Here is a 16,885-nt window from a genome sequence, read left to right as displayed (position 1 = left end):
CAAATGTTAGAATAGTTAGAACAATGTCTTCAAGATAATACTGGGTGATTTTTCCCCAAAACAAATAAAACCTAAATAGACATAGAGTAAAACATATTTTCTAATTAAAGAGACACGTAAAAATGATCAAGTCTCAACAGTACCTATTTACAAAGTTAGAAATAAACACAACATCTAGGAGAGCCCATTTCAGTTCTGGTTTTACCACTATTAATAGAAAAGCTGAGTCAGGTCACTTTGTCTAAGGATGACCTGAAAAGTCATAATAGCATCTTAAATCCAAAGACCCTTTAAGTCTTTTCATACCAAGTAGAAATTGAGGAAAGTACAATATAAGAAACAATGATACTGTTCCTCACATGTCACTGGATCACTAGTAGTCACCCAAATCACATCTCAATTCCCAGTGACTTAAGTTAGAAGCTCCTTGCCCTGAAAGACAACATTCTTGAGCAAGACATGCTGCCACCCTATCTGGGGTCCAGAATAAAATACACAAATTGTCTTCTACTGGCACCAGCTGACTAAAGTCTACATATGCACAGGACTGACTTAAAAATCTATTAAATACTTCAGTTCATTAAAGAAAACAAAATCTAAATTACATGTGAATCAACAGAAGTTTAACTTTAGTTGTTTAGTGAATTTTGAATTGGCCATTAGTGGTAAATACAACACTTTGCATTTGTTGTAGAAACCAAACAAATCAGGCTTTTCCCTTGACAATACAATGATCATTTGTGTGTAAAGTGCCAGTTTTATTTACAAACTAGTTAATTAAGCTTTAAAGTCTTCTTTGTAGCAGTGAGACTGACACCTTAACTATCTGGTGGTTGTAACTGATGTTCAATCCTGCTGGGGCAGGCTTGCTTGAGGGTCCCTCACTTGGAAGCTGGGATTGTCATCATTAGTGCTTTGAAGCTGGACAGCTGCTTGCAAAAGCCAACAAGGATTCTGAGGTAGCTGCACAGTTTTTTAGATGCCATTAATCAACTTATGGACAATGGTATAGCTGGTGGATTCATTTTAGCTGATTTGGGGGGATGGGGGGTAGGTGATAAGGGAGGGGGAAAATCAGCCAAATAAAAGCACATCCTCTGTTCATTTAAAAGTTAGCATCCAAGGTAAAAGAATTATCTGTTGGATTCGACATCACTCCCATCCTCTGATACTTGCCTACTCTCTTCTCAAAGAAGTTAGTCTTCCCTTCTAGTGAAATATTCTCCATAAAGTCAAATGGATTTTCTACTTTGAAAACCTTGTTAAAGCCCAGCTCCAGCATAAGCCTATCTGCCACAAAGTCAATGTACTGCTTCATCAAAGTGCAATTCATCCCAATTAGCTTCTCAGGCAAGGCTTCTGTGAGGAACGCCTGTTCTATTGTGACAACATTGATAATTGTTTCTTTTACTCTCTGCTCTGATGGTTTGTGCAGCAGGTGTTTGAACATCAGGCAGGCAAAGTCACAGTGTAAGCCCTCATCTTTGCTAATAAGTTCATTGGAAAATGTGAGGCCAGGCATCAGTCCTCGTTTCTTGAGCAGAAAAGAAGATTCCCTCCACAGCAGCAAAGGCTACAACACGTTCTCCATAGGTAGCCTCTTTGTCCCCAATCAAACGCAAGGCCCAATCGGCTTTCTTCTTCACACAAGGCATTGTTACAATGGCATTGAAGAGAAATTCCCTTTCTTTGGAGTCTTTAATGTAAGTGTCAATAAGGAGACTATACATTTCAGAATGTATGTTTTCCATGGCAATTTGGAAGCCATAGAAACTGCGGGCTTCTGTAATTTGAACTTCTTGGCTAAATCGCTCCACCAAATTCTCATTTACTATGCCATCACTTGCCGCAGAGAAAGCCAGAAAGTGGGATATAAAATATCATTCCTCAGGCTTCAGGGCTTCCCAGTGCTGAATGTCCCTGGAAGAGCCACCTCCTCGGCTGTCCAAAAGGAAGCCTCAGCTTTATTACACATCTGCCAGATACCATGGTATTCCATAGGAAAGATGGCCAAGCGGCAGGGGTTCTTTCTCAGTAGTGGTTCATCCTCCACGCTGGGGGCAGCTACTTTAGTTTGGGCTCCACGGGATCCTGGAAGATCCTCCTCGCCGTCTTGCTGGCCAGGTCGTCAGTTGCACTGAGGGCCGGGGCGTGTTTTCCATGTCGGCCAGGCTGAGCCCCTTCAGCGGGGAGAGCTGCAGCTGCTGCTGGTCTGCGGTGGTGGCGAGTGGGGCGCGGACCCAGAGCATGGTGGTGGCGGTTGGCAGAGGTGGAGACAGCAGTGACCGACGTGGATAAGCAGGACCCTGAGCCTTCCCTTATCTCTTCCACCTTCAATCTACCAGCCTTTATGATTATGTTTAGTGCATCTCAGATTTTTCTTTTATATCCACGAGTGGAATTGCTGGATCATTTGGTTGTTCAATTTTTAATTTTTTTTTGAAGAAACTCCATACTATTTCTCATGAAGGCTATATCAGTTTTCATTCCCGCCAACACTGTAAATTGTTCCCTTGAGTGCCATACTAAGTATCTCTTATCCTTGAGACTTAGAGTTCCAATTCATTTCAATGAACATTTACTCAAATACTGCAGCCAAATATTTTTCCCTAATGGTTTTTAAACCTACTTAGAGATGGTTGTACATGAAAGTCATGTAGATTTTACTTCATTTATAGTTTGAGTTTTAGTTCCTTTATTGTTTTAGGGGATCACAGCAGTATAGTATCCAATATTAATTTAGTTAATTATTTAACACTGAAATAGAAATGACAGTGATAAATTACTTAACTTCTTAGGTTAGCTTCACTGGAAAACTTTCTTATAGATACACGCTTTAGATCCATTTGCCTTTAGTCCTAAGAAGGGGGTTAAAAAGGTCAATGTGTGGAATAAATTCTGAGCTAAATGAATGGACTTACAGAGTCTTATCCTGAATCATTTTAGAATGTTATTATGATCTCCTTTCCAAGAGGTGTGATTGCACATTGTCAGTTATGGAAACATTTCTTCAGATTTCTATTCTGTTAGTGTCATTACAGGTCTTATTCCAGAGGTGTCATAAACTTTAAAATATCACTATTATTATGTGCTGTTTTGTTTTATAATGATGTTTTCACTTAAGATGTTTTCCTAAATAATTTGTTTCCCATGTAATTTTCATAAGATAAATTATACTTAGATTTTAATATACTTATGACATGTCAAAACATATTAATAAGTATTATAAATTTTCAATCTTTTTTTTTAAAGAGAGAGTGAGAGAGAGAGAATTTTAATATTTATTTTTTAGCGGACACAACATCTTTGTTTGTATGTGGTGCTGAGGATCGAACCCGGGCAGCAGGCATGCCAGGCGAGCGCGCTACCGCTTGAGCCACATCCCCAGCCCTAAATTTTCAATCTTGGGAAATAAAATCAAGATATCTTGGTCATTATACTACTTGAATTTATATAATTCAATTTGGCATTGAATGTTCAGGGTAAGTATATGTCTACTTTTACAGAAATTTTATTAATTTATAGTAAATTCAATATCATTACTTGTGTCCCTAGGAAAATGTGGCATAATTTTTAGAAAAGTGAACATTCAAGGGATCTAAAAACATAAAGATTTCTTTGTGGTTTTACTTTATTTCACCCAACTGAAGAGCTAAAGAAAACATGTCATTTATTTTTTATTAGAATAATGAAAGATATGATTACATTTTGGGTATAGTTTGTGAGCCATAGAAAGAAGGAGATGTGGAAGAAAGGAAGTGTTTAGAAAATTAAAATGGGAAGGCCTGTGAGAGGGTGAGAAGAGCCAAAAACCTGTATTAGTCCATTTTCTGTTGCTATAACAGAACATGAAGAGGAAAAGAAGTTATTTCTCACAGTTCTGAAGGCTGGGAATTCCAAATCCAAGGTGCCAGCACTTGGTGAGGGCTTCTTGCTGCATCATGACATGGCAGAGGGCACCACATGGAGAGAGCTCACTTTCCTAACAACCACTCCCATGGTAACAGTATTGAGCTAATTTGTGATGGTGGAGCCTGCATGGGTTAATACCTTAAGGGGCTTACCTTTGAATACTGTCGCAATGACAATTAAATTTCAGCAAGAGTTTTGAAGGGGACATCCAGACTATAGTGGACCCCTTCCCAGACCCCTTTATTTACAGATCTGGTGTCAGAGTTAAGAGAAAGGATTTTCATCATGTTCTTCCACAACTCAGTTGTGTGATAGTACAGAATAAGACAGACTGTGAGAGTTGCACAGGACTTTAGGAATCATTTACTACACCTCATCTGAGCTGAGGATTAGAGGGATTAGCAAAGGCCACACTTTCTCTTCAGGATTAAAATTCACTTCCTTTCAGCTGTCCTGGTCTGCTTTCCATAGAATATCACTGTCTCTTAAAATGATATGTCTGTGTCTTTTTTCTTCACTTACAGAATGCATGGATTGGATATTCTGTAAGATTCCTTATAATTTTAGAATTCTCTGCAGTTGTTCACTTTATGCTCCTAAATCTACAGTTTGTACAATACACAGAATTAAAATCACAGAGATCTGTAATGGAAAGTAGAGAAATTGAGATGGGCTTCATAGTCAAGATACTTTATTTCTGACAGGTTTTAGTTTCTTTTCACAGATCCATTTGTTTTCTGAATTACAGATCTCAGAAAATACTTTCATCTTTGAGATAGCAGCACAGCTGTTTTCTTTATTTTCACCAAAAATTTTTAATCTGAGGAGAAAAAGAAAAACCTCTCTTACTGTTTGGGATTTTCTCAAACATAATGATTTAAAATTTTAAGATAAAGTTAATATAAATCTCTGGAACTTCATCTTCACTTGGAAAGAAACCTTCTAAGAAGAAACTTGAGAACAAACACAGATATATATATATATATATATATGTATATATATATATATATATATATATGTATATATATATATATATATATATATATATATATATATATATAATCATTGGAAACTGGGAATTAAACCTCCCAATTCCATAGTACATTCTATGAAGTCTCTTGACTTCATTGATCCTCAGTTTTCTTAAATACATGGGTTCTAACAACATGTTTGGGTGAGGCACTGAGATGAAACATAAATGTATGACAATGCTTAAACAAAAGTCTATTTTGGTAACTGAGACCTGATGAAGAAAGCCTATGTAAGGTCTATAGAAGTGGATTCAGGGGAATGGAGATGCAGTTCATGTGCATGTAGTCAGGGTTCCTTTCATCCTCATTCCAAGCAGAGGTTGGTGGGTATCTGCTTCAACCTACTTTAGTTCCAACAACAATGGATATTGTGGCTTATTATAGGTGGGGATGAGAATAAAATTTGAACAATGGGAGGGGCTAATATGGGGTTGGCTGCAAGGGAGAGGTGAATTTAAGGCTCACTTATGTTTGTCTCAAACAGAAGGTGGTAGCGGCAGTGGTCAGGGCTCCATCATGGCTTTTGTTTTTCTCCTTTGTTCCTCTTCTTCATGTTTCCATTGGGCCTGAGCAGCTAATCTGATTTATTCCAGTGCCAGCCTTCTGGTCAAACCGTGAACTTTCCTTAACTGGACTGTTGGAAACATGCCCTAGATTTTATGTCTCACATCCTTTGAAGTATTTCTTCAATTTGGGGGGTAAATTCTTTAAGGCCAATCTGGCCAAGTCAATAAAGGCCCTCAATGGCTTGCTGGTCCTTCCCTAACCAGATGTCTGATGAATTCTCGGACATTACCTTCTTTAATTCCCAAATAATTCTATAGAAATATATTATCCTCTCCTTTCTTTCCCTTTATTTGAAAACAAGGTTCTGGAAAGTTGAAATCAATTCAGAATTTAACTGAATCCCCTTTTCGTGTACCTTGACGGCTTCTAAGGTGGACCTGATGACTACATCTCAAAGCTTCCAATTTTATCCTCAGGCTAAAGTAGGAGGCTCAACTGAATTTAATCCATCCACTGCATATATTTCTTCACAAACACTTATATGTTTTCAATTCTTATTTTTACTAAGACTACAATGAAATAAGCCTTTTACATCATAGCCCAGTTAAAACACACACACACACACACACACACACACACAAACTATATTTAATGAATCTAAATCAATCCTTACTATGTATAAAAAGATAAATAATGAAGTCAAATTTAATATCTTTTTAAAGGGACTTTAACTACTAAACTACATTCCTAGAACTTTTAATTTATTTTGAGACAGGGTCTTGTATGTTGCTGAGGCTGGCCTTGAACTTTCTCAGCTTCCCAAGTAACATGGATTACAGGTGTGTGCCAGCATATCCAACTCAAACTTAATTTCAATATAAATATAGAAAAAAAATCCTCAGAAAACATTATGAAAAATCAGCATAGATTTGATTAAACAGATATATATTTTCTTTTTCAAAAGGGTTAAATTATTTTTGAATAATCTTCATTTTAAAATCTAATATTCAAAAAATGTTTTATAAGATGGGCTCTATAATGTCAAAATTTGCCAATTAAGCCAACATTCTTTTTAATGTTAAATATTGTCCATACTTAATATATTAGCACTGTATTTTACATAAACCTGAATGATTAAAAAATACATTTTAAGTCTGAAAGTATGCAAATTTAATTAAATTGTTCAAGATCCACTAAACTAACACTCAATATCACCTCTTGAGAAAAACTCATTGGATGTTCCTTACAGAAAAGAAACTTGTTTGGATCCCTACGTGCTTTTGCTTGTGAAAGAAAAGAATACTCTGCTCTTTGCTATACAACTATCCATGAATTCTGTTAAAAATATGTATTTAACACTGAAGGCTTTCTTGACAATGTCATTCAATAAAAAAATGAGATACTTAAGAGAAAATAACAATTGGCTTCTTTGTGGTTTATGCATATATTATCACATTCCCCAAAATAACTGTCTAAATATACTATATATTATATAATATAATATACTATAATATAATATACTATAATGTTTGCCTCAATGCAGGTAGTCCCTGTCCTGCATCTAAGTTCCATACTCTGATATTTATTATTTTTTCCTTTATAGTCTTTTATTTTTTCAATGTTGGTTGGGACCTACTAAATTGGATCATGATCCACTATGATGCTTTTCCATCACAATTTAAAAAATACTGCTTTTTAAATTCTATGTGCCAATAGTCTCCATGGAGACATTTCAAAAGAAATTTATGTATCCCTCCCAAAGAGTTAGTCCTTGTCCTTTAACACTCCATTGCAGATGCAAACATATGTTCTTATAAAGGGCTGGTACATAGTATACATAGTATTTTCCAATCAACTTTGGAGTTATTCATCTTCCCAGCCTATTTTGAACCTATGGAGAATGTCTAAGCCAAATTAAAATTATAAAATTCAGTTTTCAATATTCATTAATGTTACTACTTTGCATGTGAACCTGATGTGAACTACATATTCAAATGAGCTCACCTAATACTCACATGTCATGATTTAATAAAGAGCCATTTATCCACTTCCACTTCTTCTCTGATAATGTAAAATTTAGTCCAATCCAATACAGATTTCCTTCATTCTTTATCAGGTTCTGAATGAATCTCTATAATTGAAACAAAATACATGACTTAATATTGAACCTGCTTATCTAACCATGATTTGTATTCTTCTCATCCCCTAAAATCTAGTTCAAGGATCACCTCCTCTCTGAAGTCTTTCCTAATTCCCCAACTCCCCAATGAGTTATTTCTTCCTTCTTTGTGATATTTCTCTCTACATATGTTTCTATTTATTTTTAATTTATTATATTATATTAAATTGTTATATGACTGTTCGGTCTCCCAAATTATGAGCTTCTTGAAGTCAAAGTTTCCACTTGCATTACACAGAAACTTTGGCTGAAGTCCAGCTGTATTGATGCAGTCTTTAAAATGTGTTAAGTTATATAAAGAATATTAATTAACAATTTACCAATTCTTCCTGATCTTGGATGAGCAGCAAACTGGATTCTCCTTGGGAGCAGTCAGCTAAACTGTCATTCCAAGTTTTGGAAGAACTAGAAATAGTGAAGCATTTATCTTGGAGCTGAAGCCAATGTTTAGGGCACTGTAACTGACGTGGTGTCTCTATAGTAAAAACAAAGAAGAAATAAGTATTGTATTTCTAATCTGTCCCTGCTGCACCCCAAACAGCACATATACGCGTTGTTATAAATACTCAGAAGTCTTTGATTATGACTATTACCATCTAAGGGTGCTGGGTTTGTTGTTTGTGTTCAGAAAAGAATTGAAGAACAGGACACAGAGGTAGCAAGCAAGAAGTAGGTTTATTACAAAAGCCACAGAGATACAGAGATAGACTTCTCCAAAGAGAAGGGGTCCCAGAGTGGGGAAGAATCTGGTGGGGGAGTTTTTGCCTGTTCTTTTTTTAAGAGAGAGAGAGAGAAATTTTTTAATATTTATTTTTAATTTTTTCCGTCGACACAACTTCTTTATTTTATTTTATGTGGTGCTGAGGATCGAATCCAGCGTCCTGCGCATGCCAGGCGAGGGCGCTACCACTTGAGCCACATCCCCAGCCCTTTGCCTGTTCTTTTTATGTTTTCTAGAATGTCCTCCTTTCCTTATCTCTTCCCCATCCACTCACACTCCTCACTGTTATTCATTGGTGCTCCCTCTATACATGCATCTGTTTTGTTTTACTCTTGATTATTAGCTGTTATTCTTAGGAAATTCAAGGCACAAAATTACCTGTTGTATAATTCCTCTTCTCTTGAATATCCACACTGCTCTTTTCCATTGGTGATTTTTGTGTTAAGGATATCACTTGTAAATAAAGGTGAAAATACATTAAGAAGGTTAGATACCCAAATGTGTGGTGGAATGGATATGTCATCACTTTAAGGAAAATAGGTTATTTCAACAAACTAATGTGAACAGATGAAACCAATTGTATTGTGGTGACCAAGGGTTCTAGTTTGGAGTCAGCATACATAAATAAACAAGAGAAAAACACAGAACAAGTAAACTCCTGCAGATATCAGGTTCTATATTATCTACTAGATAAGTCTGCTTAAGGAAATTATTTAAAACTGTTAAATTGCTTGTACTGTCGCCTGAACTCTCTCATCTTCAGAATGAGTGTAATTGTGGTTTTTCCGAGAGAGGGCTTGTCTACTGCCATCTGGAATTAAGTAGGTACTTAATAAAAGGTACATAATTAGAATTTTTAATTTTCTGTTATAACAATCTTTGGTCACAACCATTATTAGAGCACATGTATGGGGTAATATACATAATCATGCTCAGAATAATTAGAAAGAAAAATGGGAAATAAATGTGAAGTTTCCAATGTGGACATGGGCTAAATGGGCAAAGTGTTTTCTTGTAAATTTTCATTTTGTTCATCTTTCAATAAATTTACAATAGCCAAATAATGATAAGATACACCTATATTTATGATGGAGATAGAGTAGATATTCTGAAGCAAATACCTTGCTTCACTTACCTAGAACACTCAACCCAATCACACTCAAGAGAAGAAGAATTATCCCAGCACAGCCAAGTTTCCAAGCCAGTTGGTGCCAAGGTGCACCCTGAGAGACATCTGGAAATTAAAACAAACAAACAAGCAAACAAAAAACTTGGCAAATTAGGTTGAGGACATCTGGCACAAAAAATCAAAAGTGGTGCTTTGTATAATCCAACATATAAACCATGAGATACAAGTTGAGTATTTGGGGCAGTAAAGAACCTTTATCAACCATCTTCAAAGTAGTATTACACAGGATAGATTCTTAGATCCGACTGAGAGTTTGCTCATTGATAAAACAGGAATACTTGCACATATTTTCTATATAAAGGATTAGTATGAGAATCAAATATGATAGATGTGAAGACATTTTGAAAATTTCCAAGCGCTATACAAAAATAAATTGCATATGCTATTGTAGCCAGAAAGTCAAAGCATTCTAAGGAGAACATTTACTTTTTAGTTGTAGTTGAACACAATACCTGTAGTTCATTTATTTATTTTTTTATATGGTGCTGAGGATTGAACCCATGGCCTTGCACATGCTAAGCGAGCACTCTACTGCTAAGTCACAACTGTAGCCCTCAAAATATAGTTTCTGAGGCTCCATTTAGTGCCAAGTACTATGTTAGGTACTGATGAAATACAATAATTCCATTCTGCTTTACTGTTCTAGAATAGTCATTGTTATGCTCGAATTCGGGACCCCCAAAGACCACCAGAGACCCAAGATTGATGTAAGCAGCAAAGAGGTGTTTATTGCAAGCTAGCTTGGTCCTCCGCGAGCACACACAGCAACTGGTGATGCTGAGAGGCCCGGAGCCCAGGGTTTGCAGCAGTTTTATACATTCTTTGGAGAGGGCAGAGCCTTCACATACATCATAGCATCCCTTAGCAAATCATCACACACCGCGGGAAAATCAAATAACAACTCTAAAACATGATTAGCACATTCACTGGAGGGAACAAGTTAGGTAGGGGTGATTGGTCAGTACAAAAGGGATATTCGTTTGAACTGATTGGTTTGAGCCAAGAGGGGTGTATGTGCTGAACTACATGGTTTCCCGACTTGCTATCAACCACCATAAACCACTGGCATCCCAGGTATTTCCCTGTCTCATGCTGATTGGTGGCTGCTAGGGGGCTGCTATGGATCCCCACCTAGCCTGACTGAGACAGGGACACCTGGTGCAGCAGATCTCTCCTGTTATTTGTAGATAAACAACTCAGCAGGGTGGGAATGTGCTTAGGAGTGCTCTGTGGGTCTTTCCAAGGACTAAGGTCATGTCCCTTCCCTGGACAGGCTTTGCTCTGAGATAGAGGCTGGTTTTTCAGTCATCTCCAAATCTTGCCAAACGTATGGCATTCAAGGAAGAATATTTTGTTAGTGAGGACATTATTTTCAGTATTTCAACTCCAGTAGTCCCTCTTATCTGAGGGAATATTTTAAGCCCCTTCAAGGATGTCTGAAACTATGAACAGTAACAAGATCTCTATTCACTGTCTTTTACACACATGCACTTTTCCATGTTAACCAAGCACTCACCACACATTATGGCTGTAACTTTTGCTGTTTAAAATGAGAAAGCAAAACCAGCTGGATTTCTCTTTCCTTCTTCACAATTTCATGGGTAGAAGATTTGTTATTACACAGATCAGCAACCTCAGAATAAGATACTTGTTCTTGCCTTAATTAGAGGACTTTCACAATACCATTTATAAGAAGCTCTTTATGGCTTGTCTTTAGAACAACTGAATTGTTCACACCACTACTTTTGCATCTGGGGGCCACAATTCAGATAAGGGTAATTTGAACACCATAACTGTGACTAACAGGTGGGTCACAAAGGTGTGATTCATTTCCAGGGGAAGGATGGTTTAAGATTTCATCCTGCTACTGAGAACAACATGAAGTTGAAAACATGAATTATTTATGTCTGGATTTTTCTATTTAACATTTTTAGACCAATGTTGACCACAGGAAACTGAAACTGCAGAAAGCAAATCTACAGATAAGGAGAGACTGCAGTTGTTAAATGTAACATGTACTTATGCCTAAAACATTGCATGGTCTAAACAAAATACCTGACGTCTTTGTTTTTCTAAGTAATCATATCAATAACTATATAATATCTCATGTTTATCAGACATTGAGATTATGTTAATTAATTTATGAAATGTGATTATAAATTAATCTAATGTCAATTTATTTTGCTTCAAGACAATGTTAAAAACAGGGATTTCATAGGGAAAAACAATAAAGAGGGGCTTATTTAAAAAATACAAATATAGAGAAACACTGGGATACAGCTTCCCAAGTTAAATCAAGTTAGCAGGAAACAATTCTGATAGTTTCTGTCTAAGCTATTCTGTTCAAACTTAGACTTAACTACCTCCTTTATGTGATTTAATTGTAAGATCTCCTCGTTTTGATTTATAATGTATTTCATAAGTTCCTTTGTATGTTGCTTTTTAAAATTATTATTGGGACCAAGATCACTAGAAGTAATGGTTTCTAATTTATCTTTAGCTGTCAACATATACATTTTCTATTTTTCTAATATTTCTTAGTGTAGATGATTACCTGCTTTGAGTTAAATGTTAAAAAATTTTAACATCCAATATGTATAATACTGTCTTTTGTTCTCATTACATTACATATTCCAAAAAGCCCTATATGGCAAGTTCTACTTTTTTTTTTTTTAATACTGCCACTGGGGGAAATTGAGTTGTATAACTCAGATTGCACACAAACACTAATGATTTCTCCTATTAAAGTTATGACATTCACACACATGAGTTAGCTTTTTTAAAAATGTTCTCAAACAGAATTTAGTACAATCATCCCCCTTATCCTTGGGTTTCATATCTGCACATTCAAATAACTACAGATCAAAAATATTCACAGGCAATGGGCTGGGGATGTGGCTCAAGCAGTAGGGTGCTTGCCTGGCATGTGTGTGGCCCAGGTTCCATCCTCAGCACCACATACTGAAAGACCTAAGCAATCTTATTCTGCTTAGGACCTCATTTTGCTCTGAAACTTAACCTCTGACCTACTGTAGTCCTAAAGTCAGGAAAATACTCCAGAAAAGCTCTGTGGAAACAGTTCAGAAATGCCTCAGATGGTGATCACCTAAGATAGGCCAAGATAACCACATATCTGAAATTCCAGATGGCCCCCACCTAGGTGTGGTGATCCGTATCTAAACTAGAAGCCCTGCAGTTTGGCACTTACTCCCCTTGCTACATCCTCATGATTTAAACCAATCAGTTCAAATGAATCCCCCTCTTGTAGTGACCAATCACCCCTACCCAACTTGTTCCCGCCAGTGAATGTGCTAATCATGTTTTATAGTTGTTATTTGATTTTCCCTTGGTGTGTGATGATTTGCTAGGAGATGCTATGACGTATGTGGGGGTCCCTGCCTTCTCCAAAGAATGTATAAAACTGCTGTAAACCCTGAGCTTGGGGCCTCTTAGCATCACCTGTTGCTGTGTGTGCACAGAGGACCGAGCTAGCTTGCAATAAACACCTCTTTGCTGCTTACATCGATCTTGGGTCTCTGGTGGTCTTTTGGGGGTCCCGAATTCGAGCATAACAATACAAAGATGTTGTATCCGCCAAATACCAAAAAATAAATATTAAAATTCTCTCTCTCTCCCTCTCTCTCTCTCACTCTTTCTTTTTAAAAAAAAATATTCATAGGCAAAACATATTGCACCCATTCTGGAAATATACATCTGTTTTTTCCCTAAACAATGCACCTTAGCAACTATTTAAATAGTGTTTAAATTATCTTAGTTACTGTAAGTAATCTGATATAACTTAAGCATGCAAGAATATGCACATAAGATGTATACAAACACTATAACATTTTAAATGTGATTTGAGCATCCATAGATTTTGGTATATACAGGGATTCTCATATCAGTCCTCTGTGGATGCTGAGGAAGGGTTGTAGAGTAAAATATGACAAAGGAATGCTATGGAAGGAAACATTACATTAGACTCAAAGAATTGGAATGTAAGTTATCATCTGGCACTATTTGGCACCTGTTGAATAAGTGGAGGTGGGGATTGGAGTAGACAACTGGAGGAAACTCCAAGGCCCCAGAGCCAGTACTGGTCTAGAATTTCTAATAAAAGCTATTGTGACCCAGAGTGACTCAACCCAGTGAATAAGCCTAAAATAGCACTAGGATGGATTTCCTTCTCATTTTATATATGTATAGTATTTTACATTTCTGTCTTTTTTCTTCCTTACTCATGTCTCCTTGGAACTCCAAGTTTGTTTGCAAAATGAAGAAAATTTCATGCAGTCATTACACTAATACTTATCACCTTAGTCTAGAATTGACTAAGAACACAGTTTTTTTTTCCAAATCTAGCAGACCTGAGATTTGAGACAATATGTTCAATCTTCATAAACCACAAATTTTCTCACTTGTAAAATTGGATAATACCTACATCACAGGTTTTGTAGAAAATTATATAAAATAATTCTAAAATTCTAAGTCTAGAGTCTGGGACATTGTAACTATTCAATTAGTAGTTTTTTGTTTTGTCTAAAAAAAATAGGGCAACTTAAGTGACTTTTAAATTGTGTTATTCATTCATGCTAAAATTTATGAAATCAAGTGGAGTATCTTATTCCTGCTCTCTGGTAGTAAGAGTTTCTGCTGAGATTAAATTTAATGAAGTTACAGCTGAGCACTGGAAGAGGCCAGGTGAAATTTAGTTACCTGAAGGTACCTGCTTAGGGCTAATTTGTATTTGGTATAAACAGTATATTATATCATATCCATTGTTCAAAACCTTTAAATAGCTTTCCATCTAGCAGACCTGAGTATACAAAATGGTTTGAAAATTTCTCTTCAATCTGGGTCAACATTACCTGATTTACTCTCCATCTGCTCATATATGCTGCCTGCATATTCCTCCTACTTGATGAACATGTGTGTTCTCATCCCAAGTTTTCTGCATTTGCTCATCCAACTTCTTGGAAGGCTTTTGTCCCAGAGCATGGCTTTGTCCCTCACTTTCCTCAGGTCTTGACTTCCATATCATCTTCTAGGGCAGGTTGTTAATAATTTTTGTGTTTTCTGTGACACCATCTCAAAAACCTAAATACTAATTTGCACTTGAAACTTTTTTTTCTCACTAGCACTTACCACCATCCAGTCTTCTACACAGACTTTGGCTTTTGTTTATTGTTTGCATACCTCCAGGGTAATAGAAACAGCAAAAAAATTCTCTTATCTTATTTTCTTCCCTGTCCTTAGTGTTTAGAGCATTCTTGGCATGTGCAGATGCTTCTTTGTGAATGAATAAATAACCTCTAGAGGCAATTTCCATAGCTTTTACGCTTTTTTCTGATACATAAAGCCTTTTTGGCCACTTGACCACAAGTGAAACAGGTCATTGCTCACCTCTCCCTTTCTGGTTTCCTTGACTGTCTTGATCCACCTCATCACTGTGTTACACATTTGCCACAACACGAATAGTTTAGCCAAAGAGTCCATAATAGAACAATCTTCACACTATCACTTCGGTATTCTATAGTCACACCATTTGCTCTGGTTTATTCTACTATTTTTTTTTTTTTTTTTGAGATTTATATTCAGGGTGATATTTTGTATGAGAACAATTGTAATCAGAGTAGACAAATTTTCCAAGATTACAGAAGGTAATGTTTGGACAAAGCCTCAAAACATTTCTCTATGTTCAGTTCATTTTCTGATCCCCCTTTAAACAAGCCCACCAATCCACTTTTCCCATACCTGAACAGAGGAAAACAGAGACTTGTTTTGTCCCATCAGAAAAAATGACTGGCTCACTCATTTTCTCCCTGTAGTTATCAAAACCTTCTGATTTCCTCTTATTCCAAGTGTTGATTATAGTGCAACTTGTTTGATGACTGTAAGATTTTCTTCTTCATGACTTAAAGCTTTGATAATTTAATAGTTTCAAACTTATAACAAGAATTACTAAAAATTATGATTCATATGACTGCTGTAATATGAAATGAATATCAACTTGGAAATCAATTGTAATGTTATTGATGTCAATAAATTCAACTATACTGCAGAAGGTAATACTACATCACGGCAATTTTATACACATTTTCTGCTTCAGTTTCTAGCCTCCTCATGTGTCCCCAGGTCAGGCCATCATATTTTTGTCTCATTAGCCTTTCTATTTCTTTCACTAAGATTACTAAATCCCCTGACATAAAGAAGTGTGCCAATTTCCACAAAATTTAAATGGGCTTGTTGTTACTAATATGCTCCAGTATCTTGTGACCATTTAAGTTGTTATGCTTTTCAAGTTAGAAACTATTGGGTTGGAATTATACTTCAAGTCTTTGATCTTGAATATGACTATCTCTCTTCTCTTTGGAAGGAAGAGGGTGTTAATTACTAAGTCTGAACTTTGCATACTGACAGAAATGCTGTAGATGCAACTGCACTGCAATTTAATTGTAGGATTATTATTTTTCAGCAGGATTTAGAATAATCTAAGTTGTTATTACAGCAAGCTTACAATGTCTCTCTTAAAACTTTCCTTTGTTCGAATATGTAAAATATTATGTTTTACGGTCATTCATCTCAGACTCAATAAGCCACACGATCATATTTCATGCTGAATACCTTGATAAAATAAATTTACACTATTTTTTTGTCAAAAATCATTATCTACAAGCAAACTATACTACACCTAAAACTAACATAGAACAACTGATTTTCTTTCCAGAAATAATTTAAAACCATAAACGTAAAAGAAAAATCTAACTCTGATTATATTTAAGCCAAAAGGAGACATAAAGCCACTTACCTTGGGGAAGAGATAGAGGTATAGAACTTTCAGGACCTTGGCCCCTGGATAAGCTTAAATCAGCATATACCACCTGTCTGTCCATTGCAGACTGGGGAATATGGAACAAATTTGTGTAGAAGGGCAAGACTGAAGTTCTATGAAGCAAGTTCAGGAAAAGGAAATGCCCTATCTGAATGCTTTGGTGTTTCTATTATGTCCCCACCCCCCATACTTCTCTTTGAGGGTTTTCACCATAAACTATTGAGCTAATCCATTTACTGGTGTCCACTTTACTTACACATGTATTATCTGTCTTTTTAATTAATTGGTCTGTTCTATAACAAATATCTGGAAAGGCTTCTTTATTCTTGTTCCACTATTTTGGGGGCCAAGCCCAGAGTGAAGCAAATGAGGCACTTATGTAAGGTTCAAATATAAAGATATTCCCCAAGTATTAAGCAATTAAGATAAATAATGCCTAATACAAAGTACATAAATTCATACCAAAAAAAGTCCATAATACTATTTGAATTGAACTGAAGTTCTATGGTATTTC

At 36.1% G+C, this 16,885-nt stretch overlaps 1 protein-coding gene and 1 pseudogene across 2 annotated transcripts; both read right to left on the bottom strand.

Annotated features, from left to right (window-relative positions):
* Positions 1-622: 622 nt before the first annotated feature.
* Positions 623-3,204, bottom strand: LOC124078871 (ribonucleoside-diphosphate reductase subunit M2-like; annotated as a pseudogene).
* A 1,382-nt stretch (positions 3,205-4,586) lies between these two features.
* Klrb1 (killer cell lectin like receptor B1) lies at positions 4,587-16,521 on the bottom strand. Of its 2 annotated transcripts, none has more exons than XM_046423962.2 (6): positions 16,348-16,521; positions 9,486-9,584; positions 8,729-8,803; positions 7,950-8,104; positions 7,455-7,581; positions 4,587-4,732 (listed from the first exon to the last, which is right to left on the bottom strand). In XM_046423962.2, the coding sequence occupies exons 1-5, from the start codon at positions 16,430-16,432 to the stop codon at positions 7,462-7,464; spliced, it is 534 nt and encodes a 177-aa protein (XP_046279918.1). In that variant the 5' UTR covers positions 16,433-16,521; the 3' UTR covers positions 4,587-4,732; positions 7,455-7,461. The 2 variants fall into 2 exon arrangements, with proteins under 2 accessions (XP_046279918.1, XP_046279917.1); XM_046423961.2 differs by having other exon boundaries at positions 7,466-7,581.
* Positions 16,522-16,885: the final 364 nt, after the last annotated feature.

Source organism: Marmota monax, unplaced genomic scaffold, assembly GCF_021218885.2.
Source record: "Marmota monax isolate L192 unplaced genomic scaffold, Marmota_monax_Labrador192_F-V1.1 WCK01_AAM20220418_F8-fsc00488, whole genome shotgun sequence".
Taxonomy (NCBI): domain Eukaryota; kingdom Metazoa; phylum Chordata; class Mammalia; order Rodentia; family Sciuridae; genus Marmota; species Marmota monax.
Note: the sequence above shows the minus strand (reverse complement) of the source record. Positions and strands in the feature narration are given on the sequence as shown.